This window comes from Perognathus longimembris, chromosome 20 (genome assembly GCF_023159225.1).
Source record: "Perognathus longimembris pacificus isolate PPM17 chromosome 20, ASM2315922v1, whole genome shotgun sequence".
NCBI lineage: Eukaryota > Metazoa > Chordata > Mammalia > Rodentia > Heteromyidae > Perognathus > Perognathus longimembris.
In genome coordinates this window covers 5,451,785-5,478,617 of record NC_063180.1, presented here as the reverse complement: position 1 = coordinate 5,478,617, position 26,833 = coordinate 5,451,785, and the positions used below count along the sequence as shown (strand labels likewise).

At 40.3% G+C, this 26,833-nt stretch overlaps 1 protein-coding gene across 13 annotated transcripts in view; it reads right to left on the bottom strand.

Annotated features, from left to right (window-relative positions):
* Positions 1-26,833, bottom strand: part of Clasp1 (cytoplasmic linker associated protein 1) — a 252,343-nt gene that overhangs the window by 121,903 nt on the left and 103,607 nt on the right. For all 13 annotated transcript variants that reach the window (XM_048368821.1, XM_048368810.1, XM_048368809.1 and 10 more), the window contains one exon: positions 19,884-19,951. In XM_048368821.1, the coding sequence (XP_048224778.1) occupies positions 19,884-19,951 (68 nt within the window). The remainder of the gene's footprint in view (positions 1-19,883; positions 19,952-26,833) is intronic.

Genomic DNA, 26,833 nt, shown 5'->3' with positions numbered 1-26,833 from the left:
CATTTTAAATTTTTAATAATTTTAAGTCATTTTTGTTTTCCTAGTCTCTTAAAAAGGGAGATACAAAGGGAAGAAGCTGAGGAGGAGGAAAGAAAAGACAGGCAAAGAAAAAGCATGGGAAACTGGCAAGGGAAGTGAGATGTGAGAGGGCATGAAACAACTTCCACCAATACCAGCTCCTTAGGGCACAGCTGGGAGCTCAGGGTCCACACTGGCCTCTGAGCAGCTCCAGGCCAAGGCTCCAAGCCCCACTGGGTCTCAGTGGCTGCTGCTCTACAGCTTATAAGCAGGTGACAAGGAGCAGGCCCAGGGATGATTCTGTGGGTGGAGAAATGCAGAGCTCACACTGACAGTGAGCCAGTCCCAAAACAGGGCCATTAGTCACAAGTTTGCACTTTCCCAAGCTTTACTTCATAATTTAAAAACTTAAAAATAAAACAATGAAAAAGAAGGGAGATTTTTCCCTGTCTGCAAATAAGGAATACCACTTTGTGCCTACATCCAGTGTATTGTCTACTTTAACCTCTACAGACAAGCTCCTAGAAGTTTTCAGGTAACCACCCTCACTTATTTTCAGTGCCACACCCATACTTTAAGAGAAAGACAGAAACCTGGCCCTGGCAGAGGCTCTGCCTCACCCATTATGGCAATTGCTTCTAGAACCTCTTTCTTCTGGGCTTGGAGACACAAGCCCAGAGATGTTGAAATCAACAAAATGGGATACATTCCTAAAAGTGATGCAAAGCAGAAGAAAACAGAGTAAGAGGCTAAGCTAGGAATATGTTTTCACCAAGTGGTAATACATGCAGAAAAAAATGAATCACAGGAAAAAAAAACAAGCTATATTGTAGGGGAAGTCATCAGCAGAGGGAAGATGAATAAGGGTGAATATGATTGTAGTACTTTATATGCATGTATGAAAACAACACTGAAACCTGTAAAAATGCCTTTAAGAAGAAAAAAGGGATTGGATGCCTATGGCTCGTGTCTATAATCCTAGCTACTCAGGATACTAAGATCTGAGGATCGAGGTTCAAAGCAAGACCAAGCAGGAGAGTCTGTGAAACTCTTTTCTCCCATTAACCACCAAAAATCCAAAAGTAGACCTGTCACTCAAGCAGTAGTTAGGGTGCTAGCCTTGAACACAAGCTCGGGGACAGTGCCCACCCAGGCCTTGTGTTCAAGCCCAAGGACTGGCACCAAAAAAAAAAAAAAAAAAAAAAAAAAAGGAGGAGGAGGAGCAAGAGGAAGAGGATGGAAAAGAGGAAGGAAGACAGAGAGTTTGATCATGATCCATGATCATGTCCATATGGAAATGCCACAAAGAAACTGCTCCTGTACAGCTAATATACACTAATGAGAATCTTCAAAACAAAATTTTAAATGAAAAATGTCTCCGACTTTCCATGGCCTCCCTATAACATGCAGGTCAAGCCCACGTCACAAGATTGCCTGAGAAACAATGTGGTCTCAAAGAATTCCTTTCGTCACTATTGAAATAAAACTGGGTGGACTCAAAATCCCAGCCTGAATACAGATGTCTATCATTGGGAGGCTACTGAAGAGGATACCTCCTGTGGATGCCAACAAACTATGGACTTCATCCATTCTTTATCTCGCCAGCACTTATTAAGCATAACTGTGTCCTAGGTATTCTGGCAGGGGCTGAAACAGAGAATGCACAGTAATGCTTTCCCTCTGGTGCTCTTAATCCAGCCTGGGAACAGACATGTAAAATCAGCACCACCTATGATTCAGGATGATGCTTTATGACAAGCATTTACAGGATATGATTTATGAATAGAGAACAGGCCAAAAAAAAAGTGAGATTCTCCATGCACATCTCCATGCACACATAATCTAATCCTGTATACAGATAATGCCTGGAAATTGCCAGCCGTGCCTTGAGGAGCTGGTATTGGTGGAAGTTGTTTCATGCCCTCTCACATCTCACTTCCCTTGCCAGTTTCCCATGCTTTTTCTTTGCCTGTCTTTTCTTTCCTCCTCCTCAGCTTCTTCCCTTTGTATCTCCCTTTTTAAGAGACTAGGAAAACAAAAATGACTTAAAAATTATTAAAAATTTAAAATGGTGACTATACAGGTGATGTACAAAGGGGTTATTGTTTCATAAGTCCAGTCAAGTGCATTCCTTTTTGGGTAGTGTCACTCCTTGCTTCGCTCTCTCCCAGTAAGATGTAAAGTTAGGAGATGTAAAGTTAGGTTCTCTGTACCCTCCTCCTGAACCTGCAATTTGACTCGCCATATTAGTTGTGGCTGGGACTGAGGAACTGGGAGATGTGAAATGTTTGCAATGCTACTTCATTCAGGAATGCTGTAGGTTACCGTGATGAGCAACTATGCAGTTAGAACATATTCCCCAGGAGCAGTAAGGAACTTCTCACAGACAGACATGCAGAGAAGCCAATTATGCCACTGTATTGTGCAAACTGAGCTACATTTAAAATGCAACAGGAAGATGGGGAACAAGCTAAAATCTGTCCCGATTACCATTCAGAGGGTTTTTTAAAGGTTTTGGAATTGATGGCTCTGGTGATGTCGGGTGCCTCCATTGTGACCTTTGAGATAGCAAATATTTTAGTCCCATATTATAATTTATGGTCAGTACTATTCACTCTATATTTTCTAACTCTTGTAGCTCTTATAGCTATATATATATATATGTGTGTGTGTATATATGTGTATATATATACAGATATACAGATAGAGATAGAGACAGAGACAGAGATAGAGATAGAGATAAGGATAGAGATAGAGATAGAGATAGAGATAGAGATAGAGATAGAGATAGAGATAGAGATAGAGATAGAGATAGAGATAGAGATAGAGACAGCGCTCCTGGTCCTGAATCTAAGACTGTATTAAGCTCAGATTTTAGTTTCATTCAGCTCTGAGTTGTCATTTACATCTTTATTTTTATTTTATTTTATTTTATTCTTTGGTGTTGTGTTCCCCCTCCCCCCCCACACACACACCCCAGTCCTCGGGCTTGAACTCAGGGCCTGGGCACTATCCCTGAGCTTCTTTTGCTCAAAGTTAGCATTCTGCCACTTGAACCACAGCACCACTCCTGGCTTTTCTGTTTATGTGGTACTGAGGTATTGAACCCAGGGCTTCATGGATGCTAGGCAAGCACTCTACCACTCAGACACATTCCAGACCCTAGGCCAAATTTTTAAGATGCTCCTGCTAGGTCTTCAGAGGTAGGACCATCCTTTGAACCTGTACTAGCCACCCACCAGGTTTATTCAGTGGGGTATTTGTTAGTCCTCGCCCCTGTAGACATCAAAGCTCCTCTCTGGGCCACAAGATGTAACTCACTACTTGCTGGGTATCCTGTTTAGCCATTATACCAAGCCTGGAAGGAAGTTTAAATCAATTCATATTGACTCTTATTCTCCCTAGACATGACATTTTAACTTTCAAGTTTCTCTCCAGGAAAATGATTGTTTTTCTAAGTCTACAATGGACTACTGCTCAATGAATTTCAGGATAGCACAAAGACTCAAAGAATAATTAACCATTGTCGTAAAGAGAAAAAAAAATCAGTTACTGTTTGAAGAATCTTTTCTAATAAATACCGCTGAAACAAATACCTCTGAAAAAAGTTTGTATTTGTTTTATTTTCTTCAACAATTCATCTGCTTCTTTGTTGCAATGTTCATTAAAATCTGAACTGCAAATTGTACAGTGAAATTAAAAGTCAGACTATAATTGATAGTGTTCTATAGGTTTAATAAGAATAAGATTTTCAGATAACTATAGTACACACATGCTTACATCAAGTTTACTACCACACATCCTTTATGAAGCCTAACCAAATAGCTACTTTAAGAGTTCACACTGCTTTAACTATTCACATAATTACAAAGCAAATCGTAACAAAAACTAAGAATAACTTGTTTCAAAACTTCAAAGCAATTAGATTACTAAACTGCTTTGAATTACATTCAGAGACCAGAGCAAACCTAACTGCAAAGGGAACTGGGTTTCAATTGCTATTTGTCTAGAGAATTATCCAGACATATAGAATCATGGGTTGGGGCCAGGTAACTTCAGGCTAAACATAGGAAGCAAAGGAAATGTTAACACATGGGAGGCTGTAGACATCAGAGGCAAGAGGTGTAGATAAGCAGCTACTCTACATAACATATTGCATGTCCATGGCGAAGTTCTGGAAGTTACAGATATATTACTGAAATTATTGTTAAACACTTGTCCTCATGCATTAATTATGTGCTTATTTTCTAATCCAAATATGCCAAGTGAGGACTGGGGACAAGTTCAATAGTATCAGAAGTTACCTGGAATGCACAAGGTACCAGTAACCACAAAGAGAAATGTACACACACAAACCCCAATATATCCAAATAGGCTAAGTTGTCCCCATATCTTCATCATCCTGGCCAAATACTAAGTGAGATGTACTCCCATTACCTTTGGATTCTCACAATGTCCCCTAGTTTTCTAAGCCAATTCCCCAAATAATCACATCACTGCTCTATTTAGGCTAATGACTAATTTATAAACACTTACATACTCAGGTTCCTTTTGAGGCTAGGAAAAGCAATGTGCATCTGTAATCCTAGCACTAGGGAGGTTGATACAGAACGACTGTGAGTTTGTTACCAGCCTGGGCTACTAGAGAGTCAAGTGAGCTAGCAAAAGAAAACGAGGCAAGTGAACAAAAAACAAACAAACAAATAAAAAAAAAAACTAGTATACAAGCAAAAGACCAACAAGCTTTCTTCTGCTTTTGCTGCCAAAAGCCAGCCTCATTGGGAATGAACACTACCATGCCAGGAACCTCTGAGCACAGACTGACTGGAGCCTAGTCTCTGGGACCTTATCAAAGACCCTTTGTCCAGAACAAAACTATGCTCTGCTCCTATAGGCTGGAATCCTTTTTAGTTGGTTACGGTCCTTTGAAGGCAATACGAGTGAGAGTGTGAATCAATGATACAAGAGAAAAATGAGGGAGGTGTGATAAAAAGAGCAAGACAAGACAGATTTTCTTTCATAAGCTCTAAGTTAAAATGAGCCAAGCATTAATTGATTTGAAGAAACAACAGCCAAGGTATTTCATAGAAGGAACAGGAGGTGAGTTGTTACCTGACTTAGAAAACATCTTCTGCTGTCTATTAGTTGAAAAACAAAATCGGAGTCTACACCCTTTCAGGCACTGGGCTAATTCTGGGAATATATTATGAACAAATTGTGTCAGTTGTCTCCAAGGAACTTGCAGAACAAAGAATTTAAATGACATTTGTAGAAACAAACCTGTGATAACAAGCAGTGAAGGAAAAAGAAATGTTCTGTAACAGAGGGAGGTAAGAGATAATATCAAGAGACAATTTAGCCAGCGTGGTCCAGGGAAGGCAGAATCCTACTGAAGGGCTTTGGCCAAAAGCAGAGCTTCTTCTCCCTGGGTAGGGACACTCAGACATCTCTGTCATAGGCAGTCAATCCATGAGTAGGAAGCAGAGAAAGGGCAAGAGGAAGTTCTGATTTGCTAGTGACAATGAAGTACAAGCATGTCTGACGAAGCAGAAAGTGAGCCAAACAGGAGAAACTTCTTTCCATCATTGGGGGCATGCCCCTGAAGAGGAATTGAGACCATGCTCTCTCCTCTCTCTCCTTCCAAGCTGCTATGAGGTGAGCTGTTTTGCCTAGCCATGCACACTGTCTGCCACAATATAGTATCTCACTACAAAAGCAACAGGGTAAGTCTTCATGGATAGAAACCTCTAAAATATGAGCCAAAATAAACCTTTCCTCATTCTTTTAAGTTGATTTAACTCAGTGTTTTTTATTTGTTTTGTTTTGATGGTCTTGGGGCTAGAACTCAGAGCTTGGGTGCTGTCCCTGAGCCTCTTTGTGCTCAAGGCTAGTGCTCTACCACTTGAGCCACAGTGACATCTCAGGCTTTTTCTGAGTAGTTTACTGGAAAAAAAGAGTCTCATGGATTTTCCTGTTGGGATCCGGCCCTTAGGCTTGACGCCCCTCCCCCAAGCCCTGGGGGAATGCGGAAGCAGGCTACCCTCTCTGGGTCCGCCCTTGCACCCAGTCCCCAACTCTCCAGCTAGCCCAGGCGTCTCCCAGCCTAGCCAGCCCGGCGCCTACCAGCCTGGCCCTGACTCGGCGCTCTCGAGTGACGTTAGCTCAGGGAGATCATGTGACAGCTTTCAGCCTATCGGCATCCTGGCCAATCCCCTCCTCTCGGAATCATCCCCCGGTGTCTTTGTCCTAATAAAGTTAGTTAGTTCTCGAAACTGACCCTGAGACTTGCGTATGCTGACTTTGTCTATTGGTAAGGAGGTGGGCACGCTTTCTCGGGTCGGCCACGCGCGGCAGGACGGTGCTGGCTCCCCACCCCACCCTAGCTTCATTTGCGGGCTGGCTGACTAGGGGAGAGGGCGTGAAAGGGAGTGTGAAAAGAAGAGTAGCTGAGCCTTGTTCCCTACGCCGGGAGAGGCTACCGAGCCCAACATTTTCCTGCCCGGGATGGCTTCAGATCTCAGCCTCCTGAGTAACTAGGATTACAGGTTTGTGTTAGGTCCTCTCCCTGAGGACTACATGCAGATGCCCCCACCCAGTTACCTGGGTAACCTGCAGACCTGGAGGCAGTTACCTCCCCTTTCCCTGAGGTCACCTCCTAATCCACCTGGCCACACCCCTTGCCCCTGCCCTAAATAAAGCAGGGCTGGGTGGGGGTCGCTCTCTCTTTCTCCCTTCTCTCCGGCCATGGATCATCTTGGCCACAGGCCAGCAGTTCGGTAATAAACGTTCTCTCCTGCCTGAATACCACGTGGTGTTCTCCTTTACCAGCTACCTACTTTAAAAACCTAACAGTTTGAGCCACCGGTGCCCGGCCTATCTCAAGTATTTTTAACAATAATAGAAAGATGATTAACAAATGATTTTTCTGTACAAAGAAACTCCAAATCAACAAAAGAGAAAGGTGAAGTATTCTAGAGAACACATGGGTAAAGCCCCTGGGGCAAGGAAAAATAGGCAGCAAGGAAACAAAGGACTGGTTCATGCTAACAAATAAGAAACTAGTAGGAAATGAACACTGTCATTTTATAAATGTACAGATATTTCAATGCTCATATTCTGACTTGCAGTTTTAATATTTATAGAAAAGGTTTAAGTTCATATTAAGGGATGTAAACAAAGTTAATATATTAATGACTTAAAACTAAAAGTGCACCTCCAGGAGTTGAAATCTAAACACCTAAGATCATCTATGAAAATTATGTTAACAAGAATCATAGCTGTGTACAGTAACTGAAGCCTATAAGTCTGGCTACTTGAAGGTAGATATAGGGGCAGATTGGGAGATCTTGGTTCAAAGAAGTTCACAAGTCTCATCTCACTCAACTGCTGGTCAAGTTCACAAGTCTCATCTCACTCAACTGCTGGTCACAGTGGTACGCACTTATCATCTCCTGAGAAATGAACAAGCACAAGTAGGAGGAAATCCAGGCCAGCCTGGACACAGAACAAGACCCTACTTCAAAAATACCAATACAAAAATGGGCTGGAGATATGGCTCAAAGGGTAGAGTATCTACCCAGCAAACGACAATTCAATGCTCAGTAACTGCCAAACAAACAATAATCATAGTGTATCCTTTTATTTCCTCTGGCCAAAGTACTGATTTTACCCCTGAACTTGCCCTGGAAGAGTACTGCCTAAACATCAATGTCAGAATCCAAGTCCCACAGACATCAGATCTACACCTTGTGCTCCTTTGGAAATGTCATTTTAATTACCACAGTACCCATCCTGACCCAATTCTTCTTGACAACCACTATGCAGGCAAAAAAGCAAGTCATCTGGAAAAGCTCAGAGCCAAATTTGGAAACTGTTTCCTATCAGAATGTTCATATACTTAACAGTGGAAACAACAAGACCTATCTGCCCTGTGTTATAATCCATCTCTGCTTTCATGACCTCATTCTCAGGAATCTGTTGGCTAGAGGCAAATTACCACACTTATGCACAAGACAAAGAGAAATGATGGCAATTTAAAATAAACATCTATAGTCTATTAAATCCTAGTTCTCTAATAGCCCCATTTCTACACCAAAATACAGAACCACTTGAATTAAACCCACATACAAACAAAATTCTATGTCCAAATGTCCAAAGCTATAACCAACCATAATCAAACTGCCCTCAAAACCTGCTCATGTGGGCTCATTACCATTTGTCTAAGCCAAAAGATAACATTATATTAACTCCTCTTTCTGGAGTGACAAGCTTTTGCCTTTCCTCCCCTTTTCATTTTGACTACCATGCCCCCACCCCTACTGGATAATGCTGCCACATTCAGGTCCAGTCATACTCCTTTCAGTTAACCTCATTGGAAACACAATCACAGACACATCTAATCTAGGCACCACTCAATCCAAACAAGTTGGCCATCAAGATTAACCACCGCACACATACACACCATATCATGGGCACATGCTATCAACAAGACTGATGGTGATGGACCTTAGACATCTGGGCTGAAATGGTGTCTGTAAAGTGACCTTTTCCACATTTTCATATTGTATACAAGAAGTCCTTGTGTGCCACCCACTTTTAGAGTAGCAGTTGTTGCCTCATGAAGAATGCAGACTTTATAATACATGATCAAAAAAATGGCACAAGAGATATGCCATTTATATATTTATTCAATCATTTCTTTAAGTATAGATTCATGTATTTATTTTGTATTTTGGGCTATCCGGAATAACATCTTTTTGTTATTTAAAGTAGTCCAACTTTGCCCAGTGCCGGTGGCTCATGCCTGTAATCCTAGCTACTCAGGAGGCCGAGATCTGAGGGTTGTGGTTCAAAGCCGGCCTGGGCAGGAAAGTCTGTGAGACTCTTATCTCCAATTAACCACCAGAAAACCGGAAGTGGCGTTGTGGCTAAGTGGGAGAGCGCTATAGCCTTGAGTTGAAGAGCTCAGGGACAGCCACCAGGCCCAGAGTGCAAGGCCTACGACCAACCAAAAATAAAAAAGTAGTCCAGCCCTGGATGTCCTTTCAATCAGCCCCTGTCTCTCAGACCCAGCCTGTTACTTTCTGAGAATCTCCTTACTCTCTGGCTCTACAAAATACATCAGATTCATCTTGTATAGTCCCTGCTCCAATTCTAGAACCAGCCACTTCCCTGAGGCATCTGTTGATATTGGAGACCAAGATCTGAGAGCAGCAGTCAGTTTCTCGTAAGGAGGTTATCGTGTGCATGATTCTACTCTTTTCCTTTCCTTTCCTTCCTTTTTTTTTTTTTTTTTTTTTTTTTTGGTGCTGGTTTTGGGGCTTGAATTTGGGTTGGGGCCTTGAGCTCTTACTTCACTCAAGGTTGGTACTCTACCACTTGAGTCACACCTCCACTTCTTTCTGGTTTTTTGCTATTCTTTTCTGCTGAGGCTGGCAAAATCATGATCCTCAGCTGCCAGCCTCCTGTATAGCTAGGATGTATAGGCATGAGCCACTGGTATCCAGTTACATCTTGTTTTCTTAAGAGATGTCTATTTAAAAAAAATTAACTATATCATTTTTTTTAAATTGTGATCCAACCGGGTACCGGTGGATCACAACTATAATCCTAGCTACCCACAAGGGTGAGATCTGAGGTTCATAATTCAAAGCCAGACTGGGCAGTGAAACCTGTGAGACTTTTGTCTCTAATCAGCCACCCCAAGAAAAAAGCCAGAAGTGGAGCTGTGGCTCAACTAGCAGAGTGCTAGCCTTGCATACAAAAGCTCAGGGACAGTGCCCAGGCAGAGTTAAAGCCCCAGGACCAGCACCAAAAACAAAAACAAAAAATTCACCGGCAGTCAAATTTTCACTAATGCTGGCCAAATGGGCTGTGTACCTCTTTAGCAGGTACATTAATTGCTTTTGCCCTTACTTGAGCTGAAGAATTAGTCCTTTTGGCTACGAGAAAAGCTTGGAATCCATGCCACCACTTCCGAGTATCTATCTTTGCTGATAGCCATACACTTTGCAGTCACCTTGGAATCCAAGAAAGGCAGGGCTAATGTAATATCATCTTTACAAGGAGGGACTGAGAAAACTGATCTCAAGGGAAAGCATAACAGGCTCCTCAGAATGGATCACCTGCCAGACTTGGTCAGTTTATGTGACCAGATCCCTTCCCTCAAGTGGTAACAGTGATAACTTCTCTGAAACCCTCTGGAAAGAAGTACAATGATAATGACCAGCCACAATATATCTGTGCCGGGACTTAATTACCTATATGTACCTTTTGTTCATCCCCTAATTCTTTTCCTAATTCAACTTAAATCTCAGTTGAGACACTGGTAGGTCCCAAGGAACTCACTGGTGGCTCAGCTACTCGGGAAGCTGATATCTGAGGATCACAGTCTGAAGCCAACCCCAGCAGGAAAAGTCAGTAAGACCTTTATCTCCAATTAACCACTAAAATGTCAGAAGTGGAGCTGTTGTTCAAGAGACAGAGTGCTAACTACAACAACAAAAAAGAGCTCAGAGACAACACCCAGTCCAAACCCTAGGACCAATGCATGCACGTTTGCGTGTGCAAACACACACACAGACACACATGCACGCTCCTGTCTGTACTCCAAGATGGCTGAAGATAGGTTGAAATGCTAGAAGCTTGTCTCTTCCCAAGGAATCTTGTACAACATAATACATCTCCTTTCTGTCCTTCTTTTTTTTTTCTTTTTTTTTTTTTTTTTTTTTTGGCCAGTCCTGGGGCTTGGACTCAGGGCCTGAGCACTGTCCCTGGCTCCTTTTTGCTCAAGGCTAGCACTCTGCCACTTGAGCCACAGCACCACTTCTGGCCAATTTCTGTATATGTGGTGCTGGGGAATTGAACCCAGGGCCTCATGTATACAAAGCAAGCACTCTTGCCACTAGGCCATATTCCCAGCCCCCTGTCCTTCATTCTTAAGCACCTCTATATGGTATACAAGAGTAAGTAGTTAGACTTCACATGGAATTCCTAGAGTTTGGGTCTGGGCCCCAAAACTCCAGTTCTATCTATATCACATAAGATGATATTTATACGCCAGACCAAATGCCCTATACCAAGCCATTTACCACCTAAGGTATCACCTCGTTTACAGTTCATGGTAGCATAGGAATTGTTTTCCCCAACTCCCGCTGGAGGGAACTGAGGCTGCCAAACAAGCAGCCGGCTCAGGTCATACACTGCTCCCACAGAAGCTAGGCTCCCACTTCCAGGGTCTGCACACATTCATTCTGGCTCCAAAGCCCTCAGGTCACTTTCAATCCAGCCACCTAGTCCAGTTGTCCCAAAAACTTCCTAAGGGACTGGAAAGCTATCTTTAACTTAGTCTGCACCAAATTGAGAAAAATAAGGGGGGAAAAATCTAGTAAATTTCTCACACAACTAAATTTATTTTATTTAAATGACTATTTCCTACTGACATTACATCATTCTTATTTATAACTGATGTTAACACATTCTTTTTTTTTTTTTTGGTGGCCAGTCCTGGGGCTTGGACTCAGGGCCTGAGCACTGTCCCTGGCTTCTTTTTTTTTTTTTTTTTTTTTTTTTTTTTTTGCCAGTCCTGGGCCTTGGACTCCGGGCCTGAGCACTGTCCTGGCTTCTTCCCACTCAAGGCTAGCACTCCGCCACTTGAGCCACAGCGCCGCTTCTGGCCGTTTTCTGTATATGTGGTGCTGGGGAATCGAACCTAGGGCCTCGTGTATCCGAGGCAGGCACTCTTGCCACTAGGCTATATCCCCAGCCCCCTGGCTTCTTTTTGCTCAAGGCTAGCACTCTGCCACTTGAGCCACAGGGCCACTTCTGGCCATTTTCTGTATATGTGGTGCTGGGGAATTGAACCCAGGGCCTCATGAATACGAGGCAGGCACTCTAGCCACTAGGCCATATCCCCAGCCCAACACATTCTTATTTTATGAAAGGATGGTGACAGATAAGTCGGATTTTCATTTTATTATATTTGCCAAAATTAAAATTAAGTACCCTATAATGAGCTTCCTTTACACACTCTTTTTTTTTTTAACTGTCCACAAAGAAATGGCCTACAATGAAAATCCCCATTTCTCAGCATGCTGTACAAGGCCCCTGACCATCTAATCCACACAATCTCCTCCAATGATACCCCATGTTACCATTTCCAGTCTCAGAATCCCCTTCCACTCTCATGATCATCTTGCCTCTACCTCCATCTCCAAGTGCTGGGATTACACACATGTACCACCATGGTAGTAATGTTTTTTTCAATGTTTCCATCTTCTAATTATTTCCTACTGCAACTGTTGAAAATGGTACAGTTTCAGGATCAGAAGTAAACACTAACTCCAGGCTTGATCACAAAGATGCAGAGGCGGTACTCTATTTGGCAGGATGGCTTGCCAGGAACTGACTGGTCTAAGACAGCAAAGTACAGGATTTCCCTTCTCTGTCCTGCCACTACCTCAATTACAGAAAATTTGAAACCTTCAGGCCTACTTCTCATGGGGCTGCTTTGCTGCAGGGATCACAAAACAGAAGCAAACAAATGCAGACCTGCTCTGAAAATATTATACTGCATTCCACACAGTGGAAGCATAGCTAGTCTGAAGACCATCAATGGATCCTTTATTAACCATGGATTGATAATGCATCATGCTACAGGGAGCAGCTGTTATCTCCACTCTCTATCACATTTGCAGCAACTTATTGTAGACCATTACCTAAGCTTCTAAGCCTGCATCTCAGGTACAGTGACTAAGAGGGTGAGCATTTTGAAAGGAAAACACCAAGCCAAAGATCCACAATACTCAAACCAAACTCATATCCACAATACTTTGCCCCTTAACAGCTGATTCTCATATTACTTTTCCCTGTTGTTTACAAAGATTACAAAAATACGACCTAAGACAAATGCTACATATATAGGTAACAAATTCATTCTCGAATTAGAGGCTTGAGGAAAATTCACTTCAGAGCATGAATTATTTAATGTTCCTACTAAGGTATTGATTTCCTACAGTATCTTACCCTGAAAACAGAATGTTACATGGGTAAGAAATAATAAATAAAACTATCATTTTACACATTAAATGCTCAATTTAAAAATATTCAGAATTATGGTACTTTCAATAACACCATTTTCAGCCAGATTTTCAGCTTTTATTTCAGCCAAACCAAAACTTTGATTTGGGCCAAACAAGTTTAGTTCAAGAAGATAAAGACACACACACTCAATGATCAGTGACACTATAAGCCTAAGACAAAAGTGCTGTGTGTGAGCCCATATTGGTCTCCTACAGGAGGAAAGAAATGAACACTTCTTACAGTACACAATTCATTCTGAGTAATACCTGTTTCAGTCAAAGTGCTTGTAAATGTCTTTCAATGACAAAGAGCCTGCCAGGGTAGGCACATTGCCTCCTCTTCCTCTCCCTCCAGAGACTATAAGCCAGCATGCAAGTGGCGAACACAAGCCTGGTTCACAGAGGCTTCTTAAGTCACTAGATGATACTCAAACCTTCTCAGGGGAAGATGGAAGGATAATCAGTAAAATATGTTGTGAACGAATGGCTTTTCCTTTCTATTCTTTCTCCTTTGAAAGGGAAGGAAAAACTTAAAACAATGATTCTTAGCAGCAACATCCTTTCCCAGCTATGGTTTTTATGTGTGTATTTCTTCTAAATCTCTAGCCAGTAGATTCCTTTTCAAGCACCTTATGCTAAATAATAAATGAAGAATTATTTTCATAACCCACACACTGAACATAAAAAAGCAGAAAAATTAAAAGCAAGTGAAAGAAACAAGCCAATGAAAATATATCTAACCTCTACTTTCTGTGCCTCTCTCCTTGCTTCTAATATATGAACGTTGTTAACATTAATCTCAAGTATCTGTGGGGTCTATACTATTTTTCTTGACTAAACTCAAATAATATAACTATTTTCTTACATTCCATTGTGATATCAGCCACCAAAGCAATTATAAAATATTCTGAGTATTTTATTTACCTCTTAGTCAACCATTATAAACATTTTCCAGAATATCTGAGAATAACTTACCTTTCCCAGTAGTCATGATTATCAGTAATCGTGGTACCAAATAAAAACACCACTCCGAAGCTCTTTCGACTCACAGTAACTTAAGCATCAGCAAACTCTCCACCCACAGCTTCTTCAGCAAGAGCTACCACCAATCACAACTATCACCCTATGCCAAAATAAAAGCCTCGAGTGTACATAACACTGATTATTCAAACCAGGCAGAGGCGGATCCAACATTACTCATGTGAGAGTCATCTTTAAAACTACTATCTAAAACAACATTAAACTAACTGATGTTCCCCTTCAAGAAACAGAATAACTATATAACATAAATTTTAAATTAGAAAAATAACATGCAGCACTCTTATTCCCACATTGAACATAGGCTGTCCAGTGTAGCTTATGCTACACTTAAGCATAAAAACACAGTCAGTTCCAGGCTATTTTGGGTGGCCTTCTCCTTAGCACCACTCAACACATTTGCCAGTTCTGCCAACACCTTTTCCCTGTGCATTTGACTATGGAAACACTTTCCTAAAACACTGAGCCACAATTCAAAACTTTACAGGATGCAGTCTACTAAAAATACAGAGGGGAGGATGGGAACTTATTATGGGCTCCACTTATTCATAAGCAGTGCTTTTAAGACTACTGTCAATAATAATGCCTTGGCTTAATAAAGGCTTGTCTTTGAATGTTTGTCCTGGCTACACCTCGTAATAGTTCAGACCTTACCTAACACAACTTATCACTGGTCTATTTGTTTTTCAGACTTGCAGAATTTATCATATCCAATATAGTTAATTCTCTAGCATTTTTCATGTTATCATATTTTTAGTGGAAAAACAAAAGGCAAGATGCCTTTTGGCAACTAACATGTCTTTCCTCATAACATGTTAGCTTTGCTAAAGGCACTCAAAACTATGTGTAGTTTTTAACCAAATTAATGTCCATGGCCTCACTTCAATCAAATACAATTATAGATCATTAAGTGGTTGCACATAAAGGACACTGACTAGTCCATAATTACTGGCCCTTTCATTCTGAAAATCCAATTCTCCCAACAGCATAAGCACATCTGCATGATTTTAAAACTTACATAGAAAATAATTTGCTTTTGGAAACCCATGGAGAGAAAAACTGTAATTTTTGCTTCAAAGGGTTTACTAATTATATGGTGATGGGAAAAAGAAAAAGAAGCATCTACACAGCAACGTATTTTTAACTCTCATATTCTTGCCATTTAAAGCTGAAAGGTAACCTAGCAACAAGGATGAATCATACAAAGATGAAATATTCTGTTTCAGATAGGAAGTCCACTTTACATTGCTTCTTTATTGCTGGGTCTAGACACAGTTCTATTACACTTAAAAGAAAGGGCCATGAATTTCATTACAAAAATTATCCACTAAATGCTATAGAACATAATTTCAAGCATGTCAAGAAACAGTCCTAGATGAAGCATATTTGTTCCTTAAAAGTACTACTGCCGTATTAATAATATCCTCAATTTAGCACAAATCTATAGTTTTCATTTCTGACTTCAAATGAGCATTATTGCTCACACAAAAAAAGATAAATTGGATTTCATCAAAATTTGTAACTTTTGTACACCAAAAGACACTACAAAAGAAAGTGAGAAGACAGCCATGGAATGGGAAAAAATATCTGCAAATCACGTATTTGCTAAGAATCTCATATCTTGAAGATAAAGATTTTGTACAGCTTATCAACAAAAAGACAACCTAGGGCTGGAAATGTAGCTCACTGGTAGAAAACTTGCATCATAAGCATAAAAGCCTGAGTTCAAACTCCAGTACCCAATGCTGCCCCCCCAAAAAAAGTGAAAAAAGAAAAATGTGTATATTACATTTTAAATCCATACCCCAGAAGAAGCTGAATCTCTTAAAATATACATACATATACACATGCACGCGCACTAGGCACAGGTGGCTCATGCCTCTGATCCTAGTTACTCAAGAGGCTGAGATGTGAGGATCACCATTTGAATCTAGCTGGGGTAGGAAAGTCCATGAGACTCTTATCTCCAATTAACTACCAAAAAAACCAGAAGTGGAGCTGTAGCTCAAGTAGTAGAGTGCTAACCCTGAACAAAATAAACCAGACTCAAACAAAGACTGCATGGTTTCTCTCATTAGTGGTAGAAAGAATGTACTTATAAATCTGTAAGTAAACATGCTGGGTGATATGCAAGCAGTTCCAAATGAATTAACTGAATTATAATAGATGCTATGGACAGCTTAAATAGTACAATGTTTTAGAAAGACTAAATCTAAGCCTGACAAATAAGCACCAAGAAATGGACACAGTACTTACAAGGGGAACTGGGGCCAAGGAGAGAGAGGTAGACAATGAAGGGCGGGGAGGAGCACTAATACAATCAAGAATTAATTGTATGCTGGTGCTGGTGGCTCACATCTGAAATCCTAGCTGCTTAGCCTGAGATCTCAGGATTGTGGTTCAAAGCCAGCCCAGCCAGACCAGACAGGAAAGTCTCTGCGATTCTTATCTCCAATTAACCACCAGAAAACCAGAAGTGGCACTGTAGACCAAAGTGGTAGAGCTTGAGCTCAGTCTTTGGAAGTAAGAGTGTCATGCACTATTCTGCCTAGCCTGGCTTCAAACCTCAATCCTTAGATCTCAGTTCCCTGAGTAGCTAGGATTACAAGCATGAGCCACCAACTCCTGGCCAATCTGTTTTATTTGTGTATATTATGACATAAGTTATTTTGCTGTCCTGTTTTTGTAAATCAGATGTAATTATAAAAGAGAATCCTGACAGTAGGTATTTTCTACGTATGTCCATATGTTGTCCAAATGAAAATATTAAATCATAAGGACTGAAATAAAAAAGCACAGGTTGAAGACAGCAGGGAGAACTCAGCTGCATGTGGAGATCCTTTTGTAGTACCGATGCTCCTTTCCCACATCAACATATAATTAATATAATGATGCTCAACGTCTTTTCCTTCTCTTTAAAAACAAATGGGAATTATAAATTGTAATTTTCTTCTCTGTTCTTAGATGACAGTGAAAATAGTGTGTGCCTTCTCAGAGGCTACTGCTTGTAAAACTATAAAAACACACCTGCTCTACAATTGACAGTCATTTCCCTGCTTCTATTAAAAATTGAGATAATCAGTATATAGGCATTTCTTCATTCTGACTCTGATAAGATGGCCACTAGCAACTGCCTACTACTGGCCCACTAAACTTCTAATGGGCAGAGACAAAGAAAGCCTAGCATGTTCTGACAATCACTACAGCTGGGGAAGGACTGGTTCTACCCACTTAATACAAATAAGTCACAAAGGAGGAGTACAAAGACCTCTGTGTCTAGAAAACATCACCCAGCCGAGCTTCAGAGGTTCAATCTGCTCAGACTTTAGCAAAATAAGAACCTCACAAACAAACATGGAAATGACAGTGAAGGGAATATTTAAATGCTCTTTGACACTCTCTTGAGGGAAGAAAAAGAGAAGACAACAGAAAACTTTCCAGTCTGAGTCTCTTGTCACCATAGTAGTTTTTGTTCAAAAGTAGGTGCTCTCCCAATAACACCATGAAAGTATGAATCCATCACTTCCCAAAGACAAATCTCTGTTGAACACTTACGTATTAGGAAACAATGAGCCTTTTGGAGTACACTTCATATCCACAGAAACATGTATACAAACATGCACTATTTGGATAAAATATTTAAGGAAACTTGGAGGTAATGTTTTCAATTATGCATTAAGAATAAAATGATGCTACAACATGGCTGATGTCACATGACTTTGGTATTTCAGGTGTTTATATTGTAATTGTTCTGCTCAGTAAAACCCAGAGTGAGTGAGAGTGAGAGAGAGAGAGAGAGAGAGAGAGAGAACACATATACATATTCCTTCAGGCAGGGCCCCATGGTAGATTCTGTTCCAGTGACAGTAAAGGTAACAAAACACAAACTTGCTTCTTGTCACTATTTCTATTTCCTGGTGCCAAGAATTTTTAAACTGAGAAGCTACACAAATACACACCACAAAGTTAAAGTATATGCAGCAGATTAATGCAGGTGGTCCTGTCCTAGACACACACCAATCCCACTCATAAGAGACTCAAAACTTAAGGTGCCAAAGTTCTGGACCTATTTCTGCCAAGATAGAATCTTAAAAGTACATATGAAAGAACAAAATGAAGTGAAGAAAGTGAAGAAAATTATAACATGATTAAAATTATATGAGTTACAAAGCTTCAGGCAAACAAAATGCAAAAAAATATAGAGAATTTATTAGTGAGTTTTGTTGATATTGGTCAATTATAGTAAATTTTATTCACTTTCTTGTATCGTTTATATTTTTATAACCATCTGAGCAGAACTTAGGGGAGTTAATAAAACCAACTTTAATCATTTTGAGTGACTTATAGGAAACATGCTGTCCTTCAGAGTAAGAATAATGGTGAATATACTCAGAGAATGAGTCAAAGATCTGGATTCTGCAGCCTGCTCTCCCTTGGGCACAAAGCATGAAAATATTTTCTACAACCCGCTATTCAAAAATCTGAAGGCTTGCTATGACCTATACACTTTACAACTCAAACATCTAGGATGCAATGATATAGCCAGTTTAAAGCTTCTTGTTGGAATATAATAACTTTCACCCTTAATCACTCCGATCTTTTCCCTCATTCCCTTTTTGGAATGAGAATTACTCACTCATCCTCAAATATCACAAAGTACAGTGAAAGCAATTCAGGCAGTGAAAATAACAGGCTACAATTATATCATTGCACTTGAGATGTTGGAGACACAGGACTGGGAATTTGAGCCCAGGCTGGGATATAGACAAGTGTCCCAAGGGAAAAAAAAACACAACATAAAAAATGGACAACTTGGGGCTGGGGATATGGCCTAGTGGCAATAGTGCTTGCCTCATATACATGAGGCCCTGGGTTCAATTCCCCAGCACCACATATACAGAAAATGGCCAGAAGTGGCACTGTGGCTCAAGTGGCAGAGGGCTAGCCTTGAGCAAAAAGAAGCCAGGGACAGTGCTCAGGCCCTGAGTCCAAGGCCCAGGACTGGCAAAAAAAAAAAAAAAAAAGGGACAACTTATCAAGCAGGGTATCAAGCAGAATATCACTGGATATGCTTTTCTCGATGGCCTTTGAAATAGAGGGAAGCTAAAGCAGTTATAGGGATGGAGGGAGTGAAAGGATAACGATACTTTGGTATCAAGAAGGAATCATAGGCATAGAGATATTGAGAATGTTCAAGGTTATCAGTAGCCCATTGTAGTAAGAACAGAATTTTCAGAAAGAACACTGAGAACATCAGAACACTGACCTGCACCAGATCACAAAGAACCTGGTGGGCCACAGTGAGCACTGAATTGTGGTCTGGATGTAGATATGGGACAGAGGATTAACAGTGCCTGATTTACATTCTACAAGGATTTCTCTGGTGCCATGTAAAAACAGACAGTAAACATGAGGAAAGAAGAGAGCAAGGATTCTGGTTGACAGGCTGTGAGAACCCAGGTAAATACCACAAGCCTATAACCATGAAGACACTAGCAGTGATGAAAAGCCAGGACACATTTCAAAAGTAAAGTCAAGAGGATTAGTAATGGATTCAACATAAGACTATGAAACAGAGTCAGTAGTGACTCTATCGTTTCTACCCAAGGAAAGAGGGTGAATAAAGGTAAAGTTTTTTTAAGAACTAGAAAGCCATACTGAAGTACCTGGTCAGCTATTCAGAAATAGCATAAGCATTTTACTAAATACAACTGGAAAATGAAAATAGAGACTTGTTTTTCTACTTACCATTTGCAGATTGTATCATGTTTCCAGATTTTTGGACTTCATCAAATTTTGTAAAAATGACATTCAACCTGTATGAAAACAAATATGCAGTTAACATGTGAAAATATCAAAATGAAATTGCCCCTTATACAATTCATTTATGCTAATATGTATATAGAGTGAGACAGAAACTGTTAAATACCATTACTATTTATGATTACTAAATACTAAATGAAGTTGAGTCTCCACTCTTCCGCACAAAAAACCCTTACCAATGATACAACCCCATTTAACATAAACAGTAACTACATGAGTACCACTACAGCTGAGCACTTAGTGTAGGTCCAGCAAGAAAAAAGGCTCTTTGGAAAGGTTTCCATCAGACCATTCTGCAGATTAGGAAGCCATGACCCTGTGCCTTTCCAAGGGTACAGTGAGAGGGTAAAGAATCTAGCCCTGGACTGGGAATGTGGCTTAGTGGTAGAGTGATTGCCTAGCATGCATGAAGCCCTAGGCTTGATTCCTTAGCACCACATAAACAGAAAAGCCAGAAGCGGCTCTGTGGCTCAAGTGGTAGAGTGCTAGCCTTGAGCAAAAGAAAAAAGCCAGGGACAGTGCCCAGGCCCTGAGTTCAAGCCCCCGGGACTGGTTTAAAAAAAGATTCTATCCCTGACAGAGGGAATCCAGAACCCCCATCCTCACAGAGACTCAGTGTAACTCCTTTACACACAAAAAAAAATCATAAAAAGATTTCCCTTCCTCTTTCTAAGCAGATTGATGGTTACTGTGGATAAAACTTTATAAATGCACTAATCTCACACTACAAGGTTTTTCTGTGGCATACTTAATTCAAAATGCTAGAAATAATTTCTCTAGAAACAGATGTTATGACTGTAGAATCTTCAGCTTAAAAACTGCATGACAGTAATTTTCTATTAATGGATCATTTCTTCTTGTCATATAATTTGAAGGAAAACTCCTTAATCAGTTAAAACACTCTACCCTACTGACACCAAAAAATGACAGGAAAGGTCGAGTAGAAGAGAAAATTGAGTTTCCCCAGCAAAACACAGGTACCTTGGAAACACTGTGATTCCAAAGCAAACTAGTTGGCATTCAAACTGATGCCACTCAATTGCAAGACCAGATTAGTCATTTAAAACTTTCTTCCCCACTGTCCTATACTAGTCATTTCACACATATTTGTCTTTTCTTCTCAACCTTTGCTTTTGAGTTCCTTGAGAGCTGAGAGAGGAGCCATATTCTTTAGATGTAACAAGCACTATGTCATGCTTAGGAGCACTCACTACGTCCACCATGGTTTATAGAGTGGGGACCTAATCCTCTGTCTTTGACTTCACTCTTGTTCTTATATCAATTAACTGCTTATTCACCAAAAAAAAATGCCTGAATGTCCAATATGTGTCTATCTCAAAGCTAACTACGGGCTGGATATCAAAGACTGACACTCTGAAACTTAAATTCTAAGTAGCAGGGCAGACAAAAATATGCACCAACACAAATGAAAGGGATGAACCAGGTTGATATTCTGCCTCCTCCCTTCCCAGCTCACAGGAGGTTAATATTTATAAGTCATCTTTCCATCTGAGCCCAGAAACTGACTTTCTCAAAACTTACCTAGGGAAACACTACCAACATAAAAAATATCTCAGGACCAGATATGAATACTACAATCACTCACATTCAAACCAGATGGTTACTGAAGACCTGGAAAGATGCCTTAGAAGCAATTTCTTAAGATGTTTCCATCACTTTTCCCTTAATGTAACAAAGATCCCCAGAGGCTTGGCAAACCCATATTGAATATCACTATACAGGAGGCTGGGCATGCCTTGACAAGACATCACTTTATTGTGTCACAACCACACCCTCTGAGGTGAGCGAGCATGCAAGTTTATAAGTGAAGATACTGGTTGTCCCCGACATTATTGGAAGACGATGTTCCTTCCACTCCTGGGAGAATATTCCTAATTTTAAGTGACATTTGTAAAAGAATCTATAGGCTATTAGTGATAAGGTCTACTCACTGTAGCCACAGCCATGACTCCGCAGGCCAGAACAACCAGGTACAAGAACACTGAAGAAGTCACTGCTATTGTTTACACTCTTATCTCACTACCTCCCTCATTGTCTTATATTGGCTTAATAATGTGCCTAAAATGACTCCTTCCAAGGAAACCCCTCAAGAGATCCCTACCTTAGCTTTACCAAAAATCACTTACTAAGAAAAGAGGCAGTGACTTTTGTAATCAATTCAAGGTGCATCTTTTGGAAACAATATACTTGCACAATTCTAAAAGTGAGTTTTATATGTTTAAGAATACTGGGAAGCTGGGTGCCAGTGGCTCACACCTGTAACCCTAGCTATAATATAACCCCAGAAATAATATAAATTTTAAATAATTCCCTACACTAGTAATCTCACCATCAAGAAACTCCAAACAAAGATCCTTGTCAGATATTTAGTTTTCTTAAATATGAGTACTACTACAAGATAGATGAACAAAACTGTTCTTGGATACAATTGGATACAACTGCAACTTCAGCACTCATGAAACTGAAGCAAGAGGATTTCAAATTTAAGGCCAGCTTGGGGTACGCAACAAGATTATTACCTTAAAAATTAATAAACAGCCGGGCACTAGTGGCTCACACCTGTAATCCTACTCAGGAAGCTGAGATCCAAGGACAGCAGTTCAAAGCCAGCCCGGGCAAGAAAGTCCATGAGACTCTTATCTCCAATTAACCACTAGAAAACCAAAGGTGGTGCTGTGACTCAAAAGCCTTGAGCTGAAGAGCTGACAGCACCCAGGCCCAGAGTTCAAGCCCCATGACAGACCAAAAAATAACCAAACATACCCAAAACACTAACTTAGATGCAGAAGACACTTTGGAGAGAAAACAGAAGTTTAAATATGGTACTCTTAATACTTCTAAAGAGTTGAGAGGAAATACTATGATCCTAAAACAAAACAGGAAAGAGGCCTGGAACCACAGTAAGGAGCTCTGAAAATCAGTTGCTCCAAAAATGTAAAGGGAACACTGGCAAAATCAGCTTTTTCAAAACTTAAGAAGTTGGACAAAGGCTTACAACAATCTGGGGATTCTTTCTCCTAGAAAACAGTATGCCTCAGTGAAACCAACAAGTTTTTCATTGTTGCAATTGTGTCCTATTTCTGTATATTTAACTGATCAATAGGAAACCCCTCAATCTCACAAGTATGGTAGTTTGAAAACTAGCAGCCCAACATCCCACTGTGAAAGAAACTGAACAAGTCTGGATCTCCCAAAACCCTCATTCTCAGACAACTACCATCCCTGTAACGCCATTCCCAGGCTTGTCTTTACCTGGCCCATATCAGCACTAATGAGCAACAATTATTCAATAAGGTAAGCTGACTGAGATAACACAAGCCACACAAAAAAGCTGCCTAAAAACTTAAAAGGAAAAGCTGGAGAATGACGTTCACAAGTAATTTTTAAAGCAATATCTTCCTGAGAATCTAAAAGAACATACCCACATGCAAGGCTATGTTCATCCCAGGAAAGAGCCAAGAAATATAACTGCCTCAAGCCTGGCTGACACTGAGATTCTGTATTAGTAGGAAGTAGAAGGAAACGCCTTAAAGGTGCAAACTACCTGCTAGAGCAAAGAAGGTAAACCCTACCTACTACTGAGAACCAGTCAGCAAAGGCTGAGAAACTTACTGGTTGAAAACACTAAAGCAAATCTCTGTTTAATCATATAATGACTGGACAACCAAACAGAAACTTCAGGACCTATACACATCAAAGGAAACCCTAGGGCTGGGAATGTGGCTTAGTGGTAGAGTGCTTGCCTAGCATGCATGAAGCCCTGAGTTTGATTCCTCAGCACCACATAAACAGAAAAGGCTGGAAGTGGCACTGTGGCTCAAGTGGCAGAGTGCTAGCCTTGAGCAAAAAGAAGCCAGGGACAGCACTCACGCTCTGAGTTCAAGCCCCAGGACTAGCAAAAAGAAAAGAAAACCCTTAACAGAATTATTCATGAAAGTCACTAAACAATGAGCAACATAAATAATGAGAAGCCTGTGCTTCTTTTCCCAAGAGGAAAAAGATACCTAAAAAAGAAAATAGTCAACCGAAATTGTCCATAAGAAAGCTCAGACGTAGGACTAACTCAATGAAGACATGAAGTAAACCATTACCAATACACTGAAAGATTTCTAAAGGGAATCATTTCTGAAGAAATAGAGCATATATAAAAACAGTATCTTACCAAATAGAAAATACCAATGAAAAGATAGCATTTAAAAAAGAAACACTGGAATATGAAAAACAAATCAATAGATGTGTTCAGCAGCACATGTGAGCAAAATTCAAGATAGGTACACTGAAATTATCCTGCCTGAGAAATGGAAGAAAGTAAATAAAGCAGAAAATGAGAAGAAACTAAAAGATCTTACAATACCAAAAAACAACATACATATAAGTGAAATACAAAGAAAGGAAGAAAAGCATGGAAAGTAATAAAGAAATAACAGCCAAAATCCTCATACATTTTATATAAAGCATGAATCTACATATTCAAGAAGTAAATCAAGTATAATAAAAAAGATCCAAACTTTTTATGACAATGTTTTTTAAAATACAAAATTACAAAAAAAAAAATACAAACATTTCTAAACTGGAAAAATTAAACCAACCAACCAAATGAAAAAAACATCAAAGTAAAATAAATAAAACATACAATGAAAAATATAGGGAAAAAGTTTTTATTTAATTCTTGGAAAAAAATAAAAATTAAAGCCTTTAATGGAAAAATATTGACCTTACAAAAATACAAAAAAGGATTACTAGAGAATACTAACAATTATGAAACAAAATTAGGTAATCAAGATGAGTAAATTTCTTGACAGATACAAGATATCAAAACAGATTTAAGGGGGCTGGGGATATATCCTAGTGGCAAGAGTGCCTGCCTCGGATACACGAGGCCCTAGGTTCGATTCCCCAGCACCACATATACAGAAAACGGCCAGAAGCGGCGCTGTGGCTCAAGTGGCGGAGTGCTAGCCTTGAGCGGGAAGAAGCCAGGGACAGTGCTCAGGCCCTGAGTCCAAGGCCCAGGACTGGCCAAAAAAAAAAAAAAAACAGATTTAAGGAAGTAGAGCTATGGCTCAAGTTGGCAGAGTGGCTGCTTTGAGCACAGGCCCTTAGTTCAAGCCCCAGGACCAAAACAAAACAAAACATATTCAACAGCTCTGTATGGTGGCATGTGCCTGCAATCTAAGTACTATGACCAAATGGTTGGTTTTCAATAGAAGCAACAACAACAAAATCACATAATCTCTACAGGTACAAAGAACTTGATAATATCAACATGGGCGAAGCTCTAGATTTATTCTCCAATCTCCACCAATATTTTTTTTGTATTTCAACAAACTAAAAATAGGAAAGAATTTCTTCAACTTCATAAATGCATAAACAACAAAATCACCCACAGCTAGTATCAATCATAATTAATGGTGTACAAGTAAAGACTTTGGCATTGATCAAGACTAGGAGAATGGTGTTAACTTTCAACACTTACATTCAATGTTTTCACTAGATGTTCTAGTGGGGAAAGAAGGGAGGAAGGGGGGGAAGGAAAGGAAAAGAGAAGGAAGAAAGGAGGAAGGGAGGAAGGAATGGAAGGGAAGGAAGGGAGGAAGGAAGGGAGGCAGGGAGGGGGGGAGGGAGGGAAAAAAGGGAAAAGGGAAAGGAAAAGCAGATGCTCCTGCAGATAAGTGATGTGAAACCATCCTAGGATGATGATCAAGGGGGTCATCAGAGTATGAGCTTGCAAGAGCCCATAAAGCTAGTCATTCTATATTAAAACAAAAATCTAAAGAAGATTTATAAAAAATTGGTACTAATATGCAATGCGTACATGCAAAGCTATGCAACTGGAAGTAAAGCAAATCATTAAAGACAGAAAAAAAGAAGTCTGCAATTAAAGGCAAAGCAATCAGAGTTTACAAAATACTGATAGTAAGATGGAATAGAATGCTAAACAAAATTAAAGTATGACTACATTTGGTAGATGAGGAGATGGCAAGTATAGATGAAGAATATTAGAAGAAAACAAAGTTCAGATTCACCCTCCATAATAAGTAAAACCCTTACAGTTGTTTTTTGTTACCTTTCCTTTTTGTTTGGAGTAGGTCTTGGGGCTCTGGGCCTGGGTTCTGTCCCAGAGCTGCTTTTGCTCAAGGCTAGTGTTCTACCACAGCGCCATCTCCAGCTTTTTCTGAGTAGTTCATTGGAGATAGGAGTCTCATGGATTTTCCTGCTCTGGATGGCTTCAAATCACAATCCTGTGAACTCGGCCTCCGGAGTAGCTAGGATTACAGGCATGAGCCACTGGCACCCAGCTCAGTGACATATATATATTGTTTTGTTTTTGCCAGTCCTGGAGCTTGGACTCCGGGCCTGAGCACTGTCCCTGGCTTCTTTTTGCTCAAGGCTAGCACTCTACCACTTGAGCCACAGTGCCACTTCTGGCCTTTTCTATATAGTGGTGCTGAGGATTCAAACCCAGGGTTTCATGTATACAAGGCAAGCACTCTTGCCACTAGGTCATATTCCCAGCCCCTGGTTATTTTTGTTTTATTTGCTTTGTTTTTGTTGCCAGTCCTGGGGCGTGGACTCGGCCTGCGCACTGTCCCTGGCTGCTTCTTGCTCAAGGCTAGTACTCTACCTCTTGAGCCACCACTCCACTTCCAGCTTTTTTCTATATATGTGGTGCTGAGGAATTGAACCCAGGGCTTCATGTATACAAGGCGAGCACTTTACCACTAGGCCATATTCCCAGCCCCTGGTTATTTTTTAATAGCAACACATACATAACATTAGGAGAAAGGACAGTAAAAATCAAAAGAATCATTTAAGTGCCTGTTTCTAAAACCAGAAAATGACAAGAGTAAGGC